The 21,366-nt window shown below is 39.6% G+C and overlaps 1 protein-coding gene across 1 annotated transcript in view; it reads right to left on the bottom strand.

Annotated features, from left to right (window-relative positions):
* gramd4a (GRAM domain containing 4a) overlaps positions 1-21,366 on the bottom strand; it is a 61,146-nt gene that overhangs the window by 14,535 nt on the left and 25,245 nt on the right. The window contains exons 4-10 of the mRNA XM_053649996.1: positions 12,806-12,926; positions 10,804-10,865; positions 3,794-3,929; positions 3,449-3,474; positions 3,217-3,308; positions 494-585; positions 90-138 (exon numbers count right to left, since the gene is read on the bottom strand). Of these exons, the coding sequence (XP_053505971.1) occupies positions 90-138; positions 494-585; positions 3,217-3,308; positions 3,449-3,474; positions 3,794-3,929; positions 10,804-10,865; positions 12,806-12,926 (578 nt within the window). The remainder of the gene's footprint in view (positions 1-89; positions 139-493; positions 586-3,216; positions 3,309-3,448; positions 3,475-3,793; positions 3,930-10,803; positions 10,866-12,805; positions 12,927-21,366) is intronic.

The following is a 21,366-nucleotide window of genomic DNA, read 5'->3' as shown; positions in this document are numbered from 1 at the left end:
GCATTCACACACAGACACACACACACACACACACACACACACACACACACACACACACAATAGCAATAAAGTACGGAAGTGAAACCTACCACAGGTTCAGAAACTTCAGGCACAATACTCCACTGAATCCTCCATCCTCTGGAAAAATGGAAACAACAAACTTTAAAGGTACTTAAAAGTCTCGAACACACACTCTTGCTCTACATCAGACAGAAAGGTAACGTCTGACATCTGTCCTTGGACAAGCAGCAATCATACTTGCTATTTCTTTTCCTTCTATCTCTTCCACTCACTCACTCTCTCTCTCTCTCACACACACACACACACGTGTACACACTCATGCATTGTCTGCTTCATCCTCAATTGTGCTCCATGCTGCACATACAAAACACTCCATATATTGACAAATAACGAGGTAAAGTATAACTGGTACAGTATAAGGGGAAGTGAAAGAGTTTGGTGCAGAAAGCGTGAGAGAGTGTTAAAGCTTTACCTTGCAATGAGGTAATTCAAGGATAACCTCAGAATGGCTAAAAACAGGAACATAGGAATGGCCCAGCCATACCATGCAGCATTCATGTAGACCTATAGAGAACAACACACACACACACACACACACACACACACACACACACACAAATACATACAGTATGTTAAAACGCATATATACAGTGCGGGAAATAAGTATTGAACGCGTCAACATTTTTTACAGTAAATATATTTCCAATGAGATTATTTGCATGAAATTTTCACCAGACATCAGTATTAACTCAAGAAATCCAGACATATAAAGAAATCCAAACATTAAAGTCCATAAATAAAGTTATGTGTAATAAAGAGGAATGACACAGGAAAAAAGTACTGAACACGCTAACTGAAATTTATTTAATACTTAGTGGAGAAGCCTTTGTTTGTACTGACAGCTTCAAGACACTTCCTGTATGAAGAAATTAATCGGCCCAGTATTCAGGTGTGATTTTGGCCCATTTTTCTAAACATACTGTCTTTAAATCTTGTTAAATCGGATTCAAGTCAGGTGACTGATTCTTCTCAAGTATCTCCCGGTAAAGGGCTCCATTCGTCGTTCCTTCAATTATATGAAGTCTGCCAGTACCACACGATGAAAAACAGCCCCACACCATAATGCCTCCACCTCCACACTTCACTGTTGGTGTAGTGTTTTTAGGGTGATGTGCAGTGCCATTTCTTCTCCAAACATGGTGTGTAGTATAACAGCCAAAAGTTCAATTTTGCTCTCGTCTGACCAGACTACACGCTCCCAGTATTTCATAGGCTTGTCCAAATGAGTTGTAGCAAACTTTAAACGAGCTTCGACATGCCTTCTCTTTAGTAATGGAGTCTTGCGGGGTGAGCGTGAGCAGTGAAGTGCATTGCCTATTGTTTTCTCTGTTACAGTGGCACCTGCTCCAAGTGTTTCTGGAGCTCTTTCCGAGTGGTCCTTGGCTCTTGGGCTACTCTTCTGACTATTCTTTTGACTCCCTGGTCAGAAATCTTGTGAGGAGCTCCTGTGCGTGGCCGGTTGATGATGGAGTGATGTTGCTTTCACTTGCGGATAATGGCCCCAATGGTGCGTACTGGAAGATTCGTAATTTTAAAATATATCTGTATGCGATTCCATCAATATGTTTCTCAACAATAAGATTGTGAAGGTCTTGGGAGAGCTCTTTGCTTTTTCCCATCATGAGATGTTTCTTGTGTGACACCGTGGTAACGAAAAGCCTTTTTATAGACCATCAATTTACTAACCCAGCTGATATTAATTTGCACAGATAGGGGGTATAATTATTTACAGATTTCAGCTGGTTTCTTGCCTTGGAGAACTGCTTTTTCTTAGCGTGTTCAATACTTTTTTCCCTGTGTCATTTCCTCCACTGTAATACTAAATGTACTGTGCAATCTGTGCAAATAAACCATTGTGTATCATGAGGATATGAAAATAAATCTGTATCACCACAGAGAAATGTCCAAAAATGAAATAACTGTCAAGGTCTTACTGCTGCAATATATTAAGCAGTATTATAGAGAGATTAAAGTATTATAGAGAGATTAACCATTCACTTGTAGCTAAAATGGGACTTTATCTATAGAGCTGCAGCAACAATTTCCATGGGTTTATGGGGGAAACAAAAGTCATTAGTCAAGTAATTTACTGTAAATGTAAAACACTGTTATGTCTCCAAAATGATAACAATAATGTAGTGACATGCAGGTTAGGACAGACAGAAAGACAGACACAGATCTTTAAATAGGAAGATACGCAGAATCTTCATTGTGTCCATGTCTGGAAGTGAATTCTATTGTGCTGAAATGGTGATGATGCTGTCTTTATTTATTAAGGGATACTGAATGTTAAAAAATAAAAATAAGAACAATAATTCAACAGAACAAATGGGCAGAGTGATGGATGGATAGACAGACAGACAGACAGAGACAGATACATACACAGATATAGTATATGGACATATGTAGAGTGACAGACAGATTACACTGACACATAGACAGACAGACAGACAGAACAATACATAGACAGACAGAGAAATACACAGACAGACAGAGAAATACACAGACAGACAGAGAAATACACAGACAGACAGACAGACAGAGAAATACACAGACAGACAGAAATACACAGACAGAAATACACAGACAGAGAAATACACAGACAGACAGAGAAATACACAGACAGACAGACAGACAGAGAAATACACAGACAGACAGAAATACACAGACAGAAATACACAGACAGAGAAATACACAGACAGAGAAATACACAGATAGACAGAGAAATACACATACAGACAGACAGACAGAGAAATACACAGATAGACAGAGAAATACACAGACAGACAGACAGACAGAGAAATACACAGACAGACAGAGAAATACACAGATAGACAGAGAAATACACAGACAGACAAATACACAGACAGACAGAGAAATACATAGACAGACAGACAGAGAAATACATAGACAGACAGACAGAGAAATACATAGACAGACAGACAGACAGAAAAATACACAGATAGACAGACAGACAGAGAAATACACAGACATACATAGACAGACAGACAGAGAAATACATAGACAGACAGACAGAGAAATACACAGACAGACAGACAGACAGACAGACAGACAGACAGACAGAGAAATACACAGACAGACAGACAGACAGACAGAGGAAAGTTCAGCACTTACAATAAAGGCAATGGCTGACGTGTACACTGAGTGCCAGTTGGATAAGGCTGACAGGTTCCTCAAGAAGTTAGTTACAGGTCTGGCACCCCGCTCTGCATGTGTCAAACACACACACACACACACACACACACACACACACATATTTTAGAATTATAATACATTACTCACACACTCACTGTTCAACTGTGAAAGAAATGAAAGCTTAAAGAGGTAAGGTGTAAAAACGACTCACTAAGTCGCCTCATATTTTCTGTTAACCTGAAAAAGAGAGAGGAGCATGTGTCACATGGGATTTGTCGATTTCCACTCATGCACATAGATGGACAAAGTTCATTATTAATGATTCTGTCTGGAGATAATAGTGTAATGCTGCATGTAGCCCAAAAGGTGGTGAGGTTGAGCATTCTAACAAGCTACTACATTAAATCCTAGTGGTTTAAATGAAATGTGATGGCAAATTCATGTCATTCAAACAAATAATCCAGACATAAAGAGCTGTGTAGCAACAGATTTAAAACGATGAAACAGAACATGTAGGGGAGGACCGGAGTTCATCAGGTTCTTTACTCTGCTCTACCTCTTAGCACTGAGCGGCTCCTCTGGCTCCACTGTGTTCTCCTCCGGCTGGAAACGGAAGTCCTCAATGTAAACCCCGAACCTGTCGTAGAGCCACTTCTGCAGCCGAGAACACAGTGTCTCTTTCTGTTGTTTCTCTGAACCCGGGAGAGAGGGAGAGAGAGAAAGGGTCAATAACTGACCTGACTAGCTCTATTAACCTAATTTACTGTGTGTGTGTGTGAGTGTGTGTGTGTGAGTGTGTAGGACTAGCTCTCCTGCTCCACATTCTACTTCACAAATATAAAAGGGCTCCTCTGGCCTAGATAAGACTCTTCTACAAATTTAGATGACAGCCTGAAATAACAGGCTCTGATGCTCCCTGAAGTAGAGTCGTTTTCATGCGAAAGCCCCTTGTTACACAAAGACAACACATCAGAGAGATGATAAACTTTATCCTACCAATAATGCTGTAGATCTGGAGCTACCACACACACACACACACACACACACACACACACACGTATACATACTAGATCTAGCAGAACAAATCTCACTGTTGCCTCACAATTTTAGCTTTTGCCCCCCCCCCACACACACACACTCCGAAAGACTACAGTCATTCATTCATAATCTTTATTGGCAAAAATTTACATCAATTATAGTTTTTCTGTCCTTTTCCTTTGGTTCGCCCTGGTTATCTTTGTGTATAATTGACTGTAGGCCTATACACACACATTGTTACAAAAAGAATAATAATGATTCATTATCAGCGTAGTCAGTGATTAACAGCACCTATATCCTGTCCTAGACAGGATATAGGTTTGGTCTGTCCTAGATCTCCCTCAGACCGATTAACTGAAACAGAGCAGTTTGTAGCATACACACATGCGCATCATGTGAACACTGGTTTTGACACAGCTATAATGTACATGTTATATACGTATAACAATAACGAACAGTAAGTTACAATCAGTAACTTTTTCCTTCCTTAAAAAACTAATGGCCACCTTGGGCCTGAATACGTCTGACCGGGGATGGGCTGTCAGGTGTGATGCTAGTGACTGCCAGCCTAAAGTCCTGGTGGACATCGAGCCTGTTATGGGCTTTTGTTTTTATTGTTACAAACGCGCTGAAGGCCGTCTCGGACAGGTACGTAGTGCTGAAGTGAAGTCCTTTCAACTTGTTAGGTAACAAACTTATTAATGGCAGAATAGTAGAAAGAGAAGGATCATTTAATTTCCCCTTGTAAAAAGCTTTGGGATGACAACTGATTTTCCTAATCCAAAATCTGTTACATTTGACGTTAGAAAGCGCCAATCCTCCAATGGATAATTGGGGCATATCACAGACTGATACTCAGTAACTACAGTATGACCTGACCACACGCAACAGTTTAGGTGAAATACAGTTAATAACCCAGTCATAAACTCTAGGTGAGGTATGCACTCCAAAAACGGCAGTAAAAACAAAGATCAAAGATCAATTTAGGAATGTAAAACCATAACAGATTAGGATCGGCATTCAGGCAGCATTTAATCCAGCCAATCTTGAAAACGTGATTGAGAGTACCGAAGTCCAGAGCATTCACACCTCCCTCCAAAGTATTTCTTATCAGAGTCTTCCTTTTTTATTGTTCCACAAGAATTTAAGTAATTTTATTTATATAGCACATTTAACACAGTAAAGCTGACCAAAGTGCTGAGCAGAGAATTTAAATAGTACGCAGTCGATAGACGAGCAGGTTTTCTGGGTTAACGCATAAAGACAAAGCTGGGTAAACAATCCTAGAAATGCCTTCAGCTTTAGATATCAACACGACCAGATACAGTTACGTTTCTTTGTAGATAGCAGTTCAAGACATTCTTTAACTTTTGTGTCCGTTGTGAAAAATGATATAAAATTCCATCCGCGGGTGATTTACTTATTAGGATGCCCAAATATTCTAATAAGAAACCTCAATACCTTGTGTATGACCTTGACCAAGACTGTGAACAGGTATAATTTCACTTTTATTTCGATTGACTGTGAGACCAGACGCATTAGAAAATGAATTTAAAGCATGCAAAATAACAGGAGTCATCTGCCAGTTGACTAATTAGAAAAGTGTGCTCCAATATTAAAATACCCTGAACATCTACACAAAGAGTAATAAAAATATTGAGAAACTCAGCAACCAACAAAAACGGCAAAAAAGGACACCCTTGTCTGATGCCCTTGATAATCATAAACCCCCCGGTATTTTAAGAAACACCATTTAACCAAAGATACACTGCTGTTATTATTTTTGTAAAAAAAAGTCTGAACTATTTTAACAAGGGAACAGCCAAAACCAAACCTATGCAAAGATTCAAACGTAAACTCATGCTCGACCGTGTCAAAGGCCATATACAAGTCTAAAAATAAAATAATTGCATTATCGTTGATCAGTTCCTTATCATCTAAAATATCTGGAACAAGCCGAATATTATTTGCTATATGCAAAATACCTTTCGTGAAGTCAGATTGGGAAACAGAGACCATTTATTTTAAGCATGGTTTCAATCTATTTGCGTAAAGGGAAGCTAACAATTTCTAATCAAAATGAAGTACAGTAATTGGGCGCCAATTATCTAAATACAAGGAATCTTTGTAAGGTTTTGGGATAAAAGTGATCAAGCCCTGCTTCGTGTGCTCAGACGATTCACCTTTCTGTACGCAGTCTTTAAACGCTTCTGAAACAAACTTTATGTCTTGACAAAAGTGTCTTATAAAATTCAAAAGTCAGTCCATCTGGACCTGGGCTTATATTAAGGGGAGCTTTCTGAATAATCGCATCCAAGTCTTCCAAAGTCAAATCCATCTCACAAGACGACCGATTTCCATCACTTATAACAGGTGTGAATGAACCCTCTCAAAAAAGCTATCAGAAAACTGTGGCTTAAATGAAGAAGTATAGAGCTGGGAATAAAAATTGGAAACAAAATTAGAAACTCTGGCTTCGTCTGTGACCAAATCACCCTCAGTATCTAGAGAAGATATTCTTTTAGCTTTCCCTCTTTTCTTTTCTAAATGAAACAAATATGGCACATTTTTCTCCCCGAATTCTAGCCATTTCACTCTGGATCTAATAAAAGCACCCTTAGCCTTTTCTTATAGGTTATTCAATTCTTCTTTTAGGTTGTGCAGTTTTATCATCTTCATTTGTCTGTTGCTTGCCTAAAATTCGATTCATTTCTTCCAAGATAGATAAACCTTAAAGATTTCATCTTTGCCAACTGTTTACTAAATCGAATAGAGAATTTTCTACACTCGTATTTGAACATCTCCCAATTAGAAGATACCGAAACAGCAGGTTCTTAATGTCCTTAATACCTGAACTATAAGAGGGAATCCGTAATAGAGAACAATTTAGCTTCCAGTATCCCGGGTTTCTATGACAACCGGCACCAGAATCAGGTCGATAAAAGCATGACCTCTGACGGGAGCACGACGGATACCACTGGACTTAATAAAAGGAGACATGAAGTCTGATATAAGACAGTAATCTATACACGATTTTCTCGAGAGATCCGTACCAAACCAAGTATATGAACAATCGTTGCCAGCAAGCATAAACCTGTAAGCATCCAATAGAGAAAGGTTACTCCAAAAATCATTAAGAATAGTGATATAGCTGCATGATTCTCGTTTTGGAGGAAATCTATCCAGACATGGGTCTGGAGCTTCATTAAAATCTCTTCCAACTATTACTGCAGCAGAGGGATATTTACCTTTTAAATCAAGAATTTTAGAAGACAGATCCTGAAAAAAAGGAGATATTTTGTGTATGATTATTAAAACCATAAACATTAACCAAGATAAAGAAAAAATCCCCCAGAAGAAGAACAACAATAATCCCTCTACCGTCAGAGGAAGACAAAGACTGGAAGAATGGATCCGCAAAAATGACGGTCAAATAAAATCAAAACTCCAGCGGAGTGATTAGTACCATGACAGAATAAGACCTGACCTCCCCATTGATTACGCCAAAAGGTTTCATCTTTAAAACACGAATGAGTTACTTGAAATAAAATAAGCATCCCTTTTCTGTGACACGAAATAAAAATAAAGCCTTGTGTTGAGATAAATCACGAATCACCAGTACACTGAGAGAAAAACAAGACCGTTTAAACGACATAAGAACCCTATCAATACAAGGGAAAATTCTATACAACTGAAGAAAAATCTTCCTCCGGAATACCTCAAATCCTTCGATACCATCGCCTCTTGTAGGTATCCAGCTCATCTACTTTATTTATTTTCTGCAGCCAATGTCGACAGTTGAGAGTCCATCCATCCATCCATCCATCCATCTTCTACCGCTTACTCCTTCTTCAGGGTTGCGGGGGAACCTGGATCCAATCCCAGGGAGGATCGGGCACAAGGCGGGGTACACCCTGGACAGGGTGCCAGTCCATCGCAGCAGCAGAGAGTCCATTTTATTAACTTTAACAGCTGTATCCTCTGATTTTTTTAGCAACAGCATCACCTCTTGTAGCGAGATCAGAGATGAGGATGGAATTGGTTGTGACCGATTTATCGATCTCCAAAAGTTTCTCCATGAACGTGTCCTGCTTCTCACCCAGTCTCTCAAATGCCCTCTTCAAGCAAGACGGCATTTGGAGGATCTGAGGCTGGACGTCGCATTTTCTGTAAAGGGCTTGCCGCGGGAGACTCGGGAAGACACACATACAGTGAATCCACATCATAAGCAGGTTTAGAATAAGTATGCATACGTTTAACACTTTCAGATCTTGGGAAATGGTCCACCTCCGTCGTGACGTCACACAACCGTGCTAAGATCCACGAGCTGTATAGTCTATCCAGTCAATGGCCGTTGACAAAAACGGGACAAAAACCTCTCAAAAAAATGTAGGAATTCACTAAAGACAGTATCTTTGAAGTATAGGGAGCGTAAACAGAGTAAAGATCAGCGCGTTGAGAACAAATCGGTCTTCAAAGGGGAAGAAAAATCAAGTTTTGCACAAAGTTCAGGAAAGAGCCGAAAAAAGCAGCCTACACCGACGCCATCATGAGGATGCCTCCGGAAGCATGTTTATATGCCGGGTAAACTCCCAGGCACAGTACCTCTCGAGACATAGCCTTGCTTCCTTTTTTGATGATGAGTCATCGGCACTTTTACGTTTCTTAGACATGTTTTATTCATAAAATACTGATGCTCTGACTGCAGAAAAAACGAGCTGCTAGCTGAAACTGATTGAGCGTGGGTCATTGACTACGTTTACATGGACAGCAGTAATCTAATTAGTGACCTTATTTTGAGTAAGACAACATTGTGATTAAGGTGTTTACATGAGTCGCTTTTAGACTACTCCTTTCATGTTCCTGTTTTACGTGTCATAGATCGATTAACGTCACGCCATTACGTCCCCGCGCCACGCCATCCGACGTTCCCTCCAGAATTTCACGTGTCGACATACAGTTCATCTTCGTTATGGTACCGTATACAGTTTTGGGTGTTTTTATTAAAAAAAATTACGAACGCTTCAAGTGTGGTTAATTATTTGTTGTGCTGTATGTGCTAATAAACAACTGCTTGAAGCTGTGGGCTGCATCCCAACCCGCATACTTACCGTCTATATAGTAGCCGAGGTGCATGTATTTCACCTACTATAGGCCTATAGTAGGTAAGTATGCAGTTTGGGACGCAGCCGTGCTCTCTTATTTGACGGTTCGTAAAACGGTTGAGCACTGCCATGTGTGATCGTGTCCTGTCACAAAACACGTGAAAAATCCCACACGACGTTAATAGTGTGATTAAGATGTGTACATGTCTGTAATACACGTCGATAATGCGATTAAGATGTGTACATGTCTGTAATACACGTCGATAATGCGATTAAGATGTGTACATGTCTGTAATACACGTCGATAATGCGATTAAGATGTGTACATGTCTGTAATACACGTCGATAATGCGATTAAGGTGTGTACATGTCTGTAATACACGTCGATAATGCGATTAAGGTGTGTACATGTCTGTAATACACGTCGATAATGTGATTAAGGTGTGTACATGTCTGTAATACACGTCGATAATGCGACTAAAACAGGAATACTCCACGTCTTAATTCCATTTGTGTTTACTTCGAGTATGACTTTAATCGGATTAAGGTCATCAATAATGTTTACATGCTAGTTTCTTAATCAGAGTATCGTCTTAATCGGGTTAATATTGGATTACTGTTGTCCATGTAAACGCACTGAATGACGTGCACATATTGTTTTTCCAGGGAATTACCGCTTTTTACGTTTCTCTGCCATTATTATTATTATTATTATTATTTTTACATTGGCCTCGGTATTGCAAGCATATGATTTTTAATAACATTTTAAAATGTATTCATTTCACAATTAAATTAAAAATAGTAGAACATATTTTGCATGTTTGACCTCAAAGCAAATGAGATCCACACGACCCCGCTGTGGACTCTGGACCCCAGGTTGGGAACCACTGATTTGTTTTTGTTTTTTTCCCATTTCTAAGTGAAATATTTCTCATTTTAAATTGTTTCTGTTTTGTTTTATAAAGAAACAATGCGTGTCCATGTAAGTAGTGAACAATTTATCAAGTAAGCAATTTAACAAACAAAAGGCACTGATCTAAGTCTTTTTCTGTGGCCGATTATCAAATGCTTGTTGGCATAAAGTGCACTACATAGAATCTCCATTGCCATTACACTGTACCCTATGTAGTGAGCATATAGTGAACAGAAGAACACTAATCCAATTGGGTGTTGGTGTAATGTATGTTGTTGGGTGCTAAATAAAAGAAATTCCAGGTAGCATACAGAATGGAAAGAAACATTCAACGTGGATCATTTTTTAAACCCATATTTTGTGTAAAAGTGACTGTAAAATGAATATTCATACTATATATTTAAGTATTTGAACGCTAATTTTTTTTTAATGTATTAGTATATGCACAGCAAGACAAACATGTACTTAGTGCTTTTGTACTTCCATACCCTAACCCACACGTTTGGTTACCTGTGCCATTTGCAGAAGGTGACTGTTGTTTACGGGAGATCTGGGGAGGAGAGTCTTCTAACCTGATACAGGAAAAATCAAGAGAAAATGTGAAATGTCCACACAGTACATACTTTCTTCATGAAAGAATCCTCAGACGGTCCTAGACAAATGGGATAGACAGATGTGTTGCTCTTTACAGGAGGTCTTATTACATCCCGAGTTCTCTAGTATTTTAATTTGGAATTTAAATAATGGAAGCAACTTGATGTGTTGTCAGCAATGTATTTGTGAATAAGCATTATTTTGTATAACTGGTGAAAGAAGGACAGTTGGTAGTGGACTATACTGTACAACGGGCTCGCGGATACAGCACTTCAGCATTTGATTGTTGGAGAATGCTGTTATGTCTTTGAGGAATCCAGGGTCAACAGGAGGGAGGTGATAAAAGCTATTTTTAAATTCCAACGAGTCCAAGCAAGGCTTGTTGAGCCCACTATGACGAGCCCTGCTCAGGGGGCAACAGCAACATAACTCCACCCATCACAGAGCACAGCAGGGATAAGAAAGTAAACATGGGCCAAAAACCTAGCCTTGGACTGGTATTTTATTCCCTATAAAAGCGTGTGTTCATGTTTTGCTAAAACGTAGCTGAATGAGTAGTAATGATTCCATCACATAGTGAACCAGTGTTGGTGATAAGCTTTTTAAAGGGAACATACAGTGTAGGTCCCATTTTAATCTGTGCTTTTAGGGCCAAATTCAGCACAATTATGGCTAAAATGAGAACGTTAGTGTCTTGCTTCAACAGGAAGACAGGTACGCTGAGACCACTAGCTCTTCTGCTAACCTTTTCGCATTGTATATGCTTATCGCCGGTAGTTTTTAAATTGATTGAGAGGGAATGTGTTGGTAAGTACTAGCTACTCAAGTTTGTTACATTTCCAGACATGCAAGTAACACTGTTCTATTGCATGAATGTTATATAGTGATTAAAGGCACGATGCCAAACAGACAGAGACGGCAGAAAATTAAAGGAGAACTGAAGGAGGCAGCGAAAGGGACAGCTTCCTTATCAACATGGGTGAAACAAGGTTTTGCCGTTTTGCTTTTTTATATAAATAAAAACCATTTCGTTCAGTTGGAGAACCTTCAACGGACGCTACAATTATAAACTGAAAGCAATTGCTCCATTCAGCATGAGCTGTAGAGTCGCAGCACAGAATAATAATGAATCTTCAAGATCGCCAATATAGTTATACTACATACAGATAATAACTTGCTCCTTGTTAACTAATACGGCAAATTTAGTCCTGTAGCCTAAGTGATATGAAGAAATTGTGATCCAAGATCATTAAAATCTCAATTTATCTTTTTAAAATGATATTTAGAAGGCAAAAATGACAAGCTTTGAGACTAAAAAGCCAGTTCATCAAGCAGTGCTGCAGTTTTATGGTAATCAGAGTGCTGCTGCCAAATAATTGTGAAATGAATAGTTTTACTGACTTTTACAGTGGGCATGTCACTACATTTGTGGATGGTAATACTGTAGGTTTTTTTCAATTTCAGAATGTTTAAATTTTCCTTTAAAGATTCTTTGGCTTCATCTCTCCAAAATAATTTGCCGTTTTGTTGTAATTTTTTCTATAAATGTACAAATAAAATAAAATTACGCTATATTAGTAGTGTCATTCTCATATTCATTATTGTGACCACACACAGTCTGTTTATAATGTCTACCAGGGTGATAAGCAGTTAAAGTACTAAAACTAGCTGGTGATATAGTGATATAGTTTTGTTTTGTTTTTTTTTACATTTGAGCCCCTGCCCTTGAGGAACTCTCTGCACATCCCTGTAGAAAACTAATGTTTGGGACTCTAAGGTGTATTTTGTACTGACTTGATAATGTAGAAGTCATAAAATAAAGTAAAAAAAAAGTCTATAACAAAGTTTGTACTAAAAAAAAAAAAAAGAAAAAAGAGAAATAGTACTGTACCTGTGCACATTTAAGCTCAGTGCTCACCTGGCTTTCAGCACATCATTCATCTTCTGCTCCAAATCCAGCCTCCTGCACCGCTCCTTCTCCAGCTCCTGCTTTAGCGTCTCCACGTTGGTCTCCTCTCGCAGCTTCCTCAGCTCCTCCTCTGTACACACAACAAAATCACCTCACACTCAGCACTGCCCAAATAATATGTTACTTCAGAAACATAAACAGACTACAGCGCATTGTCCTTCCCAGGTTATAGGAATGATGGTGATGGGGAGAGGGTATGTCTCATTTCAACTGTCTGTAATCGGTCTTTCTTTTCCCCACTGATAGTTGAATGTGTCCACATGGCACACTTTATACACTACTTCAATTCTCTCCCTCTATTCAGTCAGCAATCTATTCAGCATAAATATCAGCTGATCTGCTGCACGCCTCCAGCTGTACTGAAGGTCATAAATATTTTAGTGCCAAAACTCGCGCCTTTCAGCCAGCACAACGTAAACCAGAATGAAAGGCTGTTATCTGTAGACCGCACACCCCATGGAGAGAGTCATTAGCGGGAGTGTTTGAGGGGAATTGTGGACCTTAGGGGGTCTGCGATTATGAGCTCAACTGAGTTGAGAGCTGCAGCACTCACGTTCAGCTTCTTAGACCCTGTTTACACTAGTGTGTCTGTTTACACTAGTGCGTTTTCGTTTTAAAACGTAGGAATTTTGCTACGACCCTCAAAAACTGAGACTTTTGGAATCGCCGAAGACCCCGTTTTAGTTTGGAAACTCCGGGCTCGCGTTTCCGTGTAAACAGACCAAAAGGAAGATTTTTAAAACCCCACACTCCACACTCAGGCACAGCTCCGACAACACCATGCATTCTTCGAAAATCTGGGCTACATTCTGTGAGTGAAATTGCTTGATTTAGGAAGATTCAACTTGGAGCTCTTCAGATATTTAAAGATTCTTTCATCGAAGACTGTGGCAAATTATGCAATGACATGAGGCATGTTCACTCTGAACTGGAGAGAAGCATTTAGAACCTTGGCGCGTTCAGACTGTGGACAAATATAAGTGCAGAATGACTCAGACATCATGACCTGGTTTTCAGTGAAAATAACTCCAACAGGCCAAGGCAAACAGATCATGCATCAATGTATGGAGATTTAAAAAAAAAAAAAAAAAAAAAACAGTGCAGAGTATCAGTGCATCTGAAAATGTATTACTGCTTCTAATCCATCAGAATGAACTCCAGCAGCAACACCAGCATCAGCACTCTACCACAAATACAGTCCCATTTACCCCTCTCATCGATTATACAAGCACTTGAGCTATGGCACCAGAAAACTGCAACTGATATTGGGTATGGTATTGGGTATGGTCCTAGCAGGATCATTCAAACAACAAAAAAAAATTCCAAGAAGCTGTACCAGCACAGGGTATTTTTATGGCACAAATGCAGCATGAAATGACAGAAATACTTAAATACCTAGTGTCGCACAATCCATTGATGGAGTGATAATTGCTACAGAGTAGCAAACAACACAAACTTTCAATACTTTCAGGTCTTTATGAAACAGGTCTTAAAACAGCCAATCAGACAATGACCTGGATAACCAAACAACCAATCAGACAATGACCTGGATAACCAAACAACCAATCGGACAATGAGCTAGTTAAACAAACAGCCAATCAGACAACGGGCTAGTTAACCAAACAGCAAATAAGACAATGAGCTGGATAACCAAACAGCCAATCCATCCATCCATTTTCTACACCACCCGTCCCACAGGGTCACGGGGAACCTGGAGCCTATCCCAGGGAGCATCGGGCACAAGGCGGGGTACACCCTGGACATGGTGCCAATCCATCGCAGGGCACAATCACATACACATTCACACACCCATTCATACACTACGGGCATTTTGGACTCGCCACTCAGCCTACCATGCATGTCTTTGGACTGGGGGAGGAAACCCCAACAGCACGGGGAGAACATGCAAACTCCGCACACACAGGGCCGCGGTGGGGAGACGACCGTGCTAACCACTAAGCCACCGTGCGCCCCGCAATCAGACAATGAGCTGGTTAAACAAACAGCCAATCAGATAATCCAAGTACATCTTCCATGTTGAAATTAACACTGGTGATACATTGCATGCTGAAATGATTATTCTTTACTGTCGTCACTATCAGCATTCCAGTTGGTGAACAATAATTTAGAGCTGGAACCCTAAGCTCGGGCCAGTACTTGTTTCATACACACATCTGTCTGTATTTGTTAATATCCACGTGTTTAAAATGTTCGACAAATGTTCATGTGTGAGTCTCCACAAGCTGCTATGTTCAATATCCTCTAAAGCAGACTCTGTGCTGGAATATACCAGAATTCCTCAGATTTCATCCGCTGCCAACTGCATTCTGCTCGCTAAATGGCTAACTAAATTATTCATTTGTTTGTCTGTCTCTTTTGTTTGCGCCTTCTTTCTGCTGCCTGGAAGTCATGTTCAGACAGAGTAGCATGGAGGCAGATGCTGGAAAACAACTCCATCACATTGGCAAGCTCCCTGAAGCCCCAAATACACACACACTGACTAGGTGATGGGTCAGGTTTTTCCATCAATAAGGACATGCCCACTGATATGCCACATATTAACAAAAAGTGCTTCTCATAATATTTAAGCATATGCTGAGGCTATGAGGTAACTTCAGGGTATAATGCTGAAAATTAGGTTACAAATAAATGAGGTTTAATGGCTTTCTTAGGTGTTTTGCCTGCCACTGATTGTGTTAGACCTACTCACACAGGTCAACAGTCAGAGTCAACAATAGACATAATTAATGTGAGTACCACAGCATGTTGGAGAATTTTTAAACGCATCACTACCACTGTGCATGGATACGCACAAAGTACAAACCCTCTCACAACATATACAAAGAACTACTACTTTTTGTCCAGAAAATACTGTTAATATGTCATTTCATTTTGTGAGTGGAGCCCATACATTTCCCACAGGCCTCATTTCACATCCATCTTCTAATTAGACTGTTTAGCATGATGGAGCAGAAGATTAATACGGCACACACACACACACACACACACACACACACACACACACCTCATCACCACCTGTTAGACCTCATAAAAGATTCAGCAGAGTTCTTTCTCTTTCTCTCTCCCATTCGCCGCCCCCCGTTGTCATTTCTATCCTGTGAAGTCATTCTTTATAGCTGTATCTCTTTTGCCCTCCAGTTCCTTTTTCATACTAACAGGGCTAAATGTACAGGGGCAGTGTGCCTGGTTCCTTTCTTATTAGAAATACAGGACAAGGTCCTCCTTGTGCCATCAAAACAGCTATGACTCTTTGTAGCAGATCCTTTATGTCCCTTAAGTTGCGAAGTGGGGCCTCCATGGATCAGGACTGTTTGTCCAGCACGTCCCACAGATACTCGATTAGATTGTTGTTGAATTTGGAGGCCAAGTCAACAACTTGAACTCTTTATCATGTTTCTCACACTACTTCTGAACATTTTTTGCAGTGTGTCAGGGAGCATTATCCTGCTGAAAGACGTCACTGCTATTAGGGAATACCGTGGACATGAAGGGGTGTACTTGGTCGGCAACAATACAACACACGCACCCGGTTGTCCACATGACGTAAAAAAAAAAAGGAGATTCATCAGACCAGGCCACCTTCTTCCATTGCGCCATGGTCCAGTTCTGATGCTCACATGCCCATTGTAGATGCTTTCTGCAGAGGCCAGGGGTCAGCATGGGCACTCTGACCGGTCTGAGGCTACGCAGCCCTACAGTATACACAGCAAGCTGCAATGCACTGTATTATGACACCTTTCTATCATAGCCAACATTACCTTCTGTGGGATCAGACCAGATGGGCTAGCCTTCGATCTCCACATGTATCAGTGAGCATTGGGTGCCCATGACCTTGTCGCCGGTTCACCGGTTGTCCTTCTTTGGACCACTTTTGGTAGGTACTAACCACTGCATACCGGGAACTCCCCACAATTTGCCCCTTGTCAAAGTCAGATCCTTTTACACTTGCCCATTTTTCTTGCTTCCAACACATCAACTTCGAGAAACGACTGTTCACTTGCTGCCTAATATATCCCACCCCTTGAAAGATGCCACTGTAACGAGCTAATCAATGCTATTCATGTCACCGGTCAATGCTTTTAATGTTATTGCTGATTAGTGTACACAAGTTCAATTTTCAAATCTGATTGATCAGAAGGTGTTTAATTTTCTATAACAGCATGGATCAGACAGTAGTTCTGGCTGCAAGTCAAATCACATCTTTATATTAATGTACTCGTTCTAATACATTATCATCATTTCTGCAGTAACACCTTACACAGGGACTTGACAAGCTGTTTCTTTTTTAAATTAGCTTTAAGACAGAAAAAAGTAAGTGATAATGGGAGCTAACTTTTTCCATGGGCATTTCACAACATATAAATAACTATAAATAGATACAAAGTATGATGTGTCATTCTTCAATATTTACAAAATTGGCCAATTGCTGTGGTATTAGAGGAATTGTTGTTACTGAGAAATAATCAACTTACTTACCACTGACCAACTTTATTGCTACCTACATTATTAGCATTCAGCGGCGGACTAGATTTAATTATCTACCACTTCTCCCTGTTATTGGCCCCTTAAGTGGCCCCTGCTGAGCTATTCCCCTGATCTCATCCTTAGATGATGAACCCATCTAGATCATGGTATTGAGCTAGCAAGCACTGTAGGTGATGTTTAGCACCTATCTTGCTGACAGTCTTGATGATAATCCCTCAGCGCCAGATAGTATGCAGATATCGATCCACTGGTTCACATTATTTGGCACTAAAGAACTGTCATTGAAGAACCTAAACAATGCAAATAGCTAAATATCTAGCTAGCTAGCTTTAATTTAGTAATAAATACAATAATATTTTTAAATATAATGGTTTTGAAGCGAGATAGGAGTTAAAACATAACCTTAGAGCTACTCTCACTGCAAAATTATTATATTTAAAATGTTTAAAATTTTATTTGTTACTTACTTTAAGATAGCTAGCTAGCTATTTTGGCACTTGTGTTAGCTGCACTGATGACAATCCCTCAGGGTCAGACAGTAAGCAGATATCAGTGCTCTGGCTCATATTGTGTGCCATCCTGCTTACTGTATGTGACTACTGGTCCACAATTAACAACAATTATTTCCATAAGGATTAACTATTCTTACTTAGCTTCTGAATGTTTGACTATTTATAGTGTTGCATTAAACTAAACAAAAGAAACTGTCCAGCTTGCGTAATTAACTTCTCTGAAGGAACAGCTCGCCGCGCTCATAAATCTGTTCTGACACAACAAGGGTAGTTTTTAAAGATAGCAAAACAAAACTCTGTGTATAGTATATGAATGTAAATGATAAATATATATTTATAAAAGCATAGGTAATATTTCTAATCAGCTAAAGGGGCTGAATGCTTTAAAGAGAGCACATTTTGACAGGTTTCTGGTTTTCCTAGTAGTAACACTAATGCTGTGTCCCAATTTGCCTACTATCCTTCCTAAATAGTACCCGAGATAAGAATTAATATGTCCCAAATCGTAGCATGTTGAAATGAGAATCCCAAAGGTACCCATATGGTCTGCTATTTGTGGTCAGTTTTTGAAGGTATAAATGAAATGTGGTAAAATAAATCAAGGCAATGGAAAATGGTCTGCACTTATATAGCGCTTTTTTAACCTTTAGCAGTTCTACAAAGCTACAAAGCTCTTTACACTGGTTCTCATTTACCCATTCACTCACACACCAATGGTAGCAGAGCTGCCATGCAAGGCGCTAACTTGCCATCGGGAGCAACTTGGGGTTCAGTGTCTTGCCCAAGGACACTTCGGCATGTGGAGTCACGTTGGCTGGGAATCGAACTGCCAACCCTACCATTAGTGGACAACCCGCTCTACCACCTGAGCCACAGCCACCCATATATATATATATATAATGATAATAGTATAAATTACATAAGGAATAATAAAGAAAAGCTAAAATGCCACAAGGAGTGTGTTTAAACAACATTCTCTTCTGTTACATACCGTGTTGGTATGTCCAGGTACTTGCATACTGTTTTGCTACAAACTCAAAAGTATGTACGTTTTCTTCACATAAAGAGTATATACTTTTAGTGCATAGTATAAGTAGGTGAATTTGGACGCAGCATAAGTTTCTTCTTCTTCATCTTCTTCCTCTTATTATTATTATTACTAGTATTATTATCATTACTACTACTATAATAAGTGGTGTTAGGAAGCAAGAAGGAGAAACAAAGAACAGAAGAAAAATTTCAGACAGAAATATCATTGTATTAAAAGACCCCTTCAACATTGTGGAAATGTATACAAATATGATGTAAAACTTTGTAGGTGTGGGTGTCTAAGTGTGCACACCTAGTGCCAGCCTCTAAATCTTAAGAAGCTTAGCCGTATCTAATCTAACCATGCCATAGACAGCATGTAAACCTATTAAGACCAGAGTGGAATGGGAGGGAAAGGGATAGTGAGTTAAAGGGGACACAGCCTGAGGGATACACTGAATCAGGCAGCTCTCTTTCTCCCTGTCTCTCTCCATGTAATTAGTATTGATTATGTCAGTCTGGTCAATTAGCATTACATCTGAGGCATGCTGGCATGCTCAAGTCATGTGCCTATCACACTCACAACGTGTGTAATGCAGTGGTCATGTACGTATATCATGTGCCTGAAAAAGGAAGTTCATGCTGTTGGAGAACCATAAACATACACGACCCTACTGAAAACAAAATGTGATGCCATTACATCATGTTTTTAAAAATAAATTGAGAGAAATTATAAAATAATACATTTACATATCAATTTCTAGCACAAAGTTAAATGTATGTTATATCTTATCTATATAAAATAAAACACAAAGAGCGCTCTGATTAAGGTTCTGGTTTACTGAACATAAAGTCAGGGGTTCAAGCCCCAGCACTGCCAAACTGCCACTGTTGAGCCCTTGACAAGGGCCTTAATCCTCTCTGCTCCAGGGGTGCTGTATCATGGCTGACCCTGCGCTCTGACCCCATCTTCCAAACAAGCTGGGATATGCAAAAAAAATAATTTCACTGTGCTATAATGTATATGTGACTAATAAAGGCTCCTTCTTCTTCTTCATCTGTTTTGCATGTGCTCCCAAAAATAAGCGTTTTAAGGATTACTCTAGGTCACTCTTTATTCCACTTCCCTTTTCTGACATATACATATATTTCCCATATTCTTATACATATCCTCTAACAGCTGAACCAGCTTATTCAGCTCAAATACATCCACTCAGAAATACCCAACACAAATACTGAAGTAATTTAATTCCTACAACAGCACAGAAAGAAATGAGTAGCCCATACTTCACCAAAAACCACACATAAAAACAACTCCAAGGCTCTATTACACTGCTTCAGCTTGTGGTAAGGTTTATGTAAGGCTGAGGTTGCTCTTGTGAATCTTGATCTTGTCAGTTGAGATGCTAAGGCGCTCCTAATCTAAGGTCTATGGCGTCCATCTTGATCCTTAATAAGCTATAACCCAAACTCAGTGTTGGATCTATCGTCTATCCACAGGGGCAAAATTCTCCCCATATAAGAGTTTTTCTACTTTTACACTTTGATAAGGTCAAGGACCTGACATAGAGACCTGAGGCACTCCTAATCATACAGGCTGCCTCTGCTAGTAAAATCCCAGTGAGATTTGGGCTCGAACAAAGGCTCTATTAAGAGAAGACTGCGAGCACTTTGTGCAAATTCTGCACGGTCTTTTCCATAACATTAAGCTAAGCTTTCAAAATGACACCATCGGCAGCCATGGCTCGAAACATACAATAGTCTGTTGGATCACCATTAACTAAGCAGATGAAGCATGGTCTCATCTTTGTTAGTTAGTGGCTGAAAATAAATGATCAAGATCCATTCGGAATCGTTTCCTTTCGGCATTTGCAAGGACCGAGTTTTAGGAAGCTGCTACACACCATCATTATAATGGGAACGCTGTCCTTTTGTCCTCAGACAGCGTTTGCAGCATGAGCAATGCAGCAAAACCGGCAAAAGGTTAAACGGAACAAATTTCACCAACACAGCAGAAATATTGAGCTGTGAAGACTTCCTGACACATTAGCAGCTGTGAAGGCCTGACAAGATCATTAAAGCACAGCAAACAGATGAAAATGGTTTAGATTGCACTTGCAACAGATCTGACTCACAGGCAATCAAAGACTTTTTTGGAGTCATTCATCTTAATTTGATGACGATTGTGAGATCTAGTGCTCTAAAAAAACAAAAAGCGTTTACTCAGTCACGTCTTTAAATCTTACCTGGTTTGGGTAGTAATTTTAACACAGCTCACAGCATGATTTACTGCTCTTTAAAACACACAGCATGAACCACACACTCGAGTATGTGACATTATTTTTGTATATTAACTTAGAGAATAAGTAGTTCATTTGTAATCAACTATGTTTCTTTGTTTTCGTCAGCAAATAACTGGTAGCATTTCAGACCACAAAAATGATTCGAGATACAAAATAGGTT

The sequence above is a fragment of the Ictalurus furcatus genome, chromosome 19 (genome assembly GCF_023375685.1).
Source record: "Ictalurus furcatus strain D&B chromosome 19, Billie_1.0, whole genome shotgun sequence".
NCBI lineage: Eukaryota > Metazoa > Chordata > Actinopteri > Siluriformes > Ictaluridae > Ictalurus > Ictalurus furcatus.
This window is presented reverse-complemented; position numbering and strand designations above follow the sequence as displayed.